The sequence below is a fragment of the Apium graveolens genome, chromosome 9, assembly GCF_009905375.1.
Source record: "Apium graveolens cultivar Ventura chromosome 9, ASM990537v1, whole genome shotgun sequence".
Taxonomy (NCBI): Eukaryota; Viridiplantae; Streptophyta; class Magnoliopsida; order Apiales; family Apiaceae; genus Apium; species Apium graveolens.
In genome coordinates, this window is record NC_133655.1 from 271999906 (window position 1) to 272007519 (window position 7614).

Here is a 7614-nt window from a genome sequence, read left to right on the forward strand (position 1 = left end):
ATAAAATAATAAATCTACTTACGACGAAATATTCCGTCGTATTATTCGTTGTATGTTAGTTACTTATGACAAAGGAAATGTCGTATGTGAGACCCACCTTCGATAGAATAAAACACAAATTTATGACGCAACTATACGTCGTAAATTAGTAACTTACGACGGAATATGTGATAAACAACCGTCGTAAGTTTGTTTTTCCAGAATAGCCAAATTCTGACTTTTCAGTTTCTAGTTTCCAGCCATTTTTTATATTCAATACAATGCTAAACAAAAAGCAATCAAAACTAGTGGAAGAACTCATATTATTTCCCTATGATTGGAATAATATTCAAATATTATAAGCTACAAAAAATACATAAAAACATTAAAAGTACACCTAACAAAGTCATTTGAATTGTACAATACATGATAAAACTTAAGAAAAATGACTAAATCCAACAAAATTTATTAATATCAAGTACTATACTAAGCCTTGATAAACTTATCAAATGAATCTTCCAGGTCTTGGCTTCTTATTCCAATTCTGAAATAGAAGACAAATTTAGCTTGCTTTAAAGATGAAATAAAAGTAAAACAAATAGATTACAAAACTAAAGTAGTACTTCTTTGTCTTCTTTTCCCTGAAAATTTGAGGAACTTCATCTCTGGAAATTTTTTCTGCACGTTGGCATAGAAGTTGAATATACAAATAACTGCATTTAAGAGATCAAAATATAATTCGTCATGTCAAATATGGTACAGTAAAAAATTCAAGGACTCTACTATCTATCAGTTAGAAAGATGGTTTTAAGAAGTATTTATCAACAGCTACTGTGGATTAAAAAAAGGCCACATAACACTCTAAAATCTGCTGCTAGTACATTGTTTTACAGTAGAGCTCTGTTTGAAACGTGTATGGTTTTACAAACACACAACTGGACGAAGATGATATATATTGATAAGATTATAACTTTAATTTTGAAATGCAAATATGAAGGCTACAGCCTTTATCATTGAATATGAGCTACATCTCTATTTCTTATTTTCTTACAACTGTTGTGTTTTTCACTGGGTGTGTCAACTACAAACTACCAGCCCTGTACTTATAAGCTACATCTGAGGCCTAATTACTTCATGTCTTACATCAATAAATTTATTACATAATAAGACTTTTACTAGCTAGCCTACAAAGGATGACCATTATTAATACTGAGCAGTTGTGTACCTCGAGAGCAACTCATCCAGCCAACTACTTAGACACCTTGGGAAAAGTGGATTTCCTATGGTTAATAAAGCCATGTTTATATTTTTATTGTTTCCCTTTTTAATTTTTATCCTCTCTCAAAGGGATATATAAAACCTTAACATCTAGCCCCTCCCCTTCGACAAAATTCCACGCAATTTATCATTAGCAACAAATAGTTGTTCATCACCGGGGTCACCTTTTATAGTTACAATTATTGCCGACAAAAATTAATTTTAGCCACTGTTTTGTTGAAAAAGATTCAAAGAGAAAAACAATGGAATAACTAGAGAAACACTATTGTGCAAGCATCACAGTCCCCTGGTACTTAGGTAGTAACAAAACCCACATACATAACAATCTCTGCTTTATTACTAAAATCTATCTAAAATTTAACACCAATAGTCTCTAGTATTGATATCATAGTTAATTGTTTGAGGCTATTGGCCCTATATACCTTACTTTAGATATGTCAATCCAAATTACTCAAATTCATTTAGCAAAAAAAAAACTCGAATTCAGTTTTATGGCCTTCTCTTCCTACCAAACACGCTTTATCAGAGGGCATATCTCTAACTTCTTTATTGTTTTTTTGTACTAAGGATCTGAATTCAACTCCATCCATTGATATATGCATAAGATATACGGTTATACACACATATACATATACAATTGTGTAGGTGCATCAATACGCCTACCACTTATCCACATTCAATTATAAGCAAATTATTATCTGTATACCTGCATAAATTATTTGACTTTTCCGGTACTATGCATCTGAAAATTGTGCGGCTTCAGGTCTGCATATTGTAAATGTGTGGATTGTATTAGTTAGAATTTGAAAACTTAAAAAGAATGATTTAGAATTAAAAGTTTGAAATCATTCATTTTGCAGATGGGAGTGCAATTCTTAGATACTGCAACAATTGCATTTTCAAACAATCACAATTATTCAAAAAATATAGGTTTAGTTAAGGATACTACTTACTCATATAAAACACATACAGTATGTACTATATAGTGAGGCAAATATATAACTTTCTCCATTCACTCAATTACCTTGAACAATCCACCCTGAACCAGTGCAAAGAAAAGGCCTGATGTCACCACATTGGCACCCGTATTAGGACCACCCATTCCGCTCACCAAGGGAAACATGGCTCCAGAACCCCTTCTACCCCATTCATAACAAATCTGCAGTTTGAACATCCTAACAGTGTCACTAAAACCAATCTTAGTCAAGTAGAAAAAGACTAGTAGTCGCCCTCCAAAATCTTAATAAGCTCTCTAGCTGTGTTTTCCTTCATTAACATGGGTTAAATATCCTAACCGATATAAAAGAGTAATAACCACACATGCATAGCTATATAAACTCAAAACTGATCCATACCCTACTCAACTTGTTTAACAGGAGCAGGAACATGAACCGGGATCGCAACATACCCCAACTTGTTTTTGTCAGCCCTAACCTCATCATCACAGTAATCCACACCCAAATCAAAACCTTTAGCCGAACAAATATACCACATCAAAGTAAAAAAAAAATATTTAAAGTAAATAGGCAGGAAACATGATTAGAGGAGACTTACGAGGAATCGGATAATAGGCCGGAAGAGAGATAGAGGGGTTTCGTAGATTCGGATGAAACATGAGAAATAGAAGATGCTAAATTGTATTGGTTTGGGGTCTTGGGGTCCTTGGTTACAGGGTTAAAAAGATGAGGGAGGTAGCAAATAATCAGCAAAGAACAGTTGAAACAAAGATGAAAGACTCTAGATCCGTTTGTATATTGGCCATCTCTAGGGTTTAGAGACTGATTAATTGTTTTTGACAGAGGGAAGGAGGCAGAGGTTAAAAGAGGAAAGAGGAAGAGGCCGCCAATTAGGTTTCTGTTTTACTGAAGAGGGAAGTGATAGTGAAAGGGGGAATAAATGGGGGGAAACCAATTGGAGGAAGGAAGTCAAGGATTAGAATTGGTGTTTTGATTATTTTAAACATATTTTTGAACGATCCAATCATATGGATGTCAATAAATATATGTATTAGTGATATAACCAAAATTTCATGTTAAAATAATTTTATCTGGTTTTCCATTTTAACAGTCAAACATCAGTTTGACTCGTACACATAACTAGTGTTTAATCCTGAATTAATGTTTTGATTATTTTAAAAATAATTTTGAACGATCCAGCCGTATGGATGTCAATATATATATATATATATATATATATTAGTTATATAACCAAAATTTCATGTCAAAATAATTTTTTTTGGTTTGCATTTTAACAGTCAAGCATCAGTTTAACTAGTACAGTTAACTAGTGTATAATCATGAATTGATGTTTCGATTATTTTAAAAATAATTTTGAACGATCCAACCGTATGGATGTCAATAGATATATATATATTAGTGATATAACCAAAATTTCATATCAAAATAATTTTATTTGGTTTGCCATTTTAACAGTCAAACATCAATTTGACTAGTACGGTTAGCTAGTGTTTAATTCTGAATTGGTGTTTCGATTAATTTTAAAAAAAAATTGAACATCCCACCGTGTGGATGTCAATAGATATATATATTAGTGATATAACCAAAATTTCATATCAAAATAATTTTATTTGGTTTGTCATTTTAACAGTCAAAGATCAGTTTGACTAGTACAACTAACTAGTGTTTAATCCTGAATTGATGTTTCATTTATTCTAAAAATAATTTTGAACGATCCAACCGTATGGATGTCAATAGATATATATATATATATATATATATATTAGTGATATAACCAAAATTTCATATCAAAATAATTTTATTTGGTTTGCCATTTTAACAGTCAAACATTAGTTTGACTAGTACAACTAACTAGTGTTTAATCCTAAATCGGTGTTTATTTGGTATAAATGCTGACATTAATAAGGTTAGATCATGAAATTATTTAAAAATAATTTTATTAGTGATATACCCAAAATTTCATGTCAAAATAATTTTATTTGGTTTGTCATTTTAACAGTTAAGCATGAGTTTGATTTTTACAACTAACTATTGTTTAATCCTGAATTTGTGTTTCTATTATTTTAAAAATACTTTTCATCGATCCAACCATATGGATGCCAAAAGATATATATATATATATTAGTGATATAACCAAATTTTCATATCAAAATAAATTTATTTGGTTTGCCTTTTTAATAGTCAAGCATTAGTTTGACTAGTTACAACTAACTAGTGTTTAATCCTGAATTGGTGTTTCGATTATTTTAAAAATATTTTTCAACGATCCAACCTATGGGTGTCAATAGATATATATATTATTTATATAACCAAGGTTACATAGCAAAATAACTTTATTTGGTTTGTCATTTTAACAGTCAAGCATGAGTTTGACTTTTACAACTAACTATTGTTTAATCCTGAATTTGTGTTTCTATTATTTTAAAAATACTTTTCATCGATCCACCCATATGGATGCCAAAGATATATATATTAGTGATATAGCCAAATTTTTATATCAAAATAAATTTATTTGGTTTGCCTTTTTTAACAGTCAAACAACATTTTGACTAGTACAACTAACTAGTGTTTAATCTTGAATTGGTGTTTCGATTATTTTAAAAATATTTTTCAACGATCCAACCTTATGGATGTCAATAGATATAAATTAGTGACATAACCAAAGTTACATATCAAAATAATTTTATTTGGTTTATAATTTTAACAGTCAAGCATGAGTTTGACTTTTACAACTAACTATTGTTTAATCATGAATTTGTGTTTCTATTATTTTAAAAATACTTTCATCGATCCAACAGTATGGATGTTAATATATATATATAAGTGATATAACCAAAATTTCATATCAAAATAAATTTATTTGGTTTGCTTTTTTAACAGTCAAACATCAGTTTGACTAGTAGAGCTATTTAGTGTTTAGTTTTGAATTTGTATTTCGATTATTTTAAAAATATTTTTTTATCGATCTAACCGTATGGATGACAATATATATATATATATACTTATGATATAATCAATATTTAATATTAAATTATTATATCAAAATATTTAATTTTTTCTGAAATTCTTGAAATGTCACCCAAACAAATAAATGCTGGCATTAATGTGGTTGGATCATGAACTAATATTTTTTTTAAAATTGAAATTATAAAAAATCATAGGCTAATTTATGACGGAATCCGTCATAAATTATTATCTGCAAAAAAATTGAGAAAAGTCAAATTTACCGCCAAAATTTCGGGGAAAATGTTAAATTTCCCTCTTTGATAACTTACGACGAATTTTAATTTCCGTCGTAAATTGGATGTTCCAATATTTTCCGTCACAAATATTTCATCGTAAATTTAGATGAAATATTTTTATATTTAATTTCAAGATAAAATTTTAATAAAAATATTTAACTTACGACGAAATGTTCAAATCGTCGCAACTTCAAATGATTTTTGTTTTCCCGCCAATTTTTTTTTGGGAAAAAGTCAAATTTCCCTCTTTGATAACTTACGACGAATTTTAATTTCCGTCGTAAATTTGACAATCCGATTTTTTCCGCCGAAAATATTTAATTGTAAATTTAGATAAAATAATTTTTTATTCAATTTCAATTTAAAATTTTAATAAAAATAATTAACTTACGACGAAATATTTAAATCGTCGTAACTTAAAATAATTTTTATTTTTGTTTAATCGTGTCATACATAATTTTAATAATAAAATACTAAACTTACGACGGTTTTGGGTTTCGTCGTAAATAATAACGACGTTTTACATTTTTTCGTCGTAAGTTGGGCGCACATTTTTTTCCGTCGTAAGTTAGCCGTCGTAATTGGCCTATTTTATTGTAATGCACAGACTTATGCTAGAAAGAAAAGATCAAAAACCCTTGGGGATGCATAGGGAACACACAACGTACAAACTGGTGCTAAAGACCCAGTCACTGCATCATCTCAAAGTCAGATTGATGTGGCTCTAATAAATATGGAGTCACAGCCAAAATTATTAATAATTGAAGCACCTGAAACACCAAATTCACCCACACACTCACTGGATGTTGACATGATCAATACATCACTTCCAAATTCTCCATATTTAAATCTATTGGAGAAGCCAAAAATCCAAGCAAGTGAGCATCATCTTTTGGATGATTTGTTGGCTCACTTGCCATTTCTTTCTAAGTCCGTTGAGACATCTGTGCCTAAATTTTCATCAATCTGCAAAGAGTCTACAATAGTCTCCACTTCTAACTCATTCATTTCTTCTATCCCGGTGGATATTCTTAATACGTCAAGTAGTGATATTATCCCGACGGATGTGCCTAACAGTGTCATCCGTCGGCTAGCCAAACTTTTATCCTGATGGATATTCATCATCCGCCGGGAGTCCCTGCACAACTTCAAATTTCTTCAATTATCACAAGTGCAGAGGAATTAGTAGTAGTACAATCACTCTTAGGACTGAGGGAAGGGAATGAAATGAGTGAGAGGCTGGGTTGCTCCCAGGAAAAGGAGAGAAAATGAGTGAACCTATGCAGTCCATCTCTTCAGGACTGCAAAAAGTGAGTGAGGGGAGTCCCACCGTAGATGGTGAAGGTGAGTGTGTGAGGGTGGGATGCTAAGGGTAGCCCTTGATGCAAAAACAGAGATCTTGAGAAAAATGCAGGTACTGGAGAGATAAGGATGGACACCATTGATAGTGAATCAATGAATGTCACTGATGCAGAAAGAAAGAGACTATTTCAGCAAGAATATCAAGCTGTCATAGATTCTATTTCCCTAGATGCTGAGACATTTACTCATCCTGCTACAACTTATCAAACTCTAGCCGTACACGGCAATAAGGAGGCTAAAAAGATGCTCAACCTGGTGCACACTACTCAATCTCTACGAAGAGCAAAGGATGCAATCAGTGCTATGCTTCAACTACTGATAGTTAATTTGAAATGGCTGAAGAGTGATTTTGGGATACTAGTAGGGATGATGAGGAAGACAACATGAGCATAGGAGGAGATGCCGATGTTCCTGCCTCGATGCTATCTAAAGAATGTTCCTACTCACATCTTCAATCAACAATATTCAAGCTGATTTATGACACCCAAACAGCCATTTAAGCATCTATAAATGCCAGCATAAAGAGGCTACTTATAACACATCTTGAACCTCTTTAGCTGCATAAGATTCAAGCTCTTCAACACAGTCAAAGTATGGATGAAATCAAGCAGGAAGTCCCTGAAGTAAAATATGATTTCATAGCAAGGTTGGATGCTAGACTTCCTGGAACCACAATCACTGAGATAGCTCAGAAGCTAAGGAAGGAAGTTGATCTCAATAAAAAGGTTGAGGCCATGGACTCTAGATTATCTGATGTGGAGAAGTCAATGGCCAAG

General features: G+C 31.7%; 1 protein-coding gene across 6 annotated transcripts; it reads right to left on the bottom strand.

The window, feature by feature from the left end:
- Positions 1–285: 285 nt before the first annotated feature.
- On the bottom strand, positions 286–3145 carry LOC141682943 (uncharacterized). Of its 6 annotated transcripts, none has more exons than XR_012560016.1 (6): positions 2812–3145; positions 2623–2686; positions 2282–2416; positions 1964–2022; positions 603–692; positions 286–523 (listed from the first exon to the last, which is right to left on the bottom strand). XR_012560016.1 is itself a non-coding variant. In XM_074487631.1 (5 exons), the coding sequence occupies exons 1-4, from the start codon at positions 2870–2872 to the stop codon at positions 639–641; spliced, it is 354 nt and encodes a 117-aa protein (XP_074343732.1). In that variant the 5' UTR covers positions 2873–3145; the 3' UTR covers positions 286–523; positions 603–638. The 6 variants fall into 6 exon arrangements, 2 of the variants coding, with proteins under 2 accessions (XP_074343732.1, XP_074343733.1); XR_012560014.1 differs by having other exon boundaries at positions 2613–2686; XR_012560015.1 differs by having other exon boundaries at positions 2613–2726.
- Between the last annotated feature and the right edge of the window lie 4469 nt (positions 3146–7614).

Coding starts and splice junctions, on each gene's coding strand:
- LOC141682943 (XM_074487631.1), bottom strand. CDS start 2,872: ATGTTTCATCCGAATCTACGAAACCCCTCTATCTCTCTTCCGGCCTAT. Junction 2,727..2,811: donor GGCCTATTATCCGATTCCTC/GTAAGTCTCCTC, acceptor GTTCGGCTAAAG/GTTTTGATTTGGGTGTGGAT. Junction 693..2,281: donor TTCAGGGTGGATTGTTCAAG/GTAATTGAGTGA, acceptor TCTTAAATGCAG/TTATTTGTATATTCAACTTC.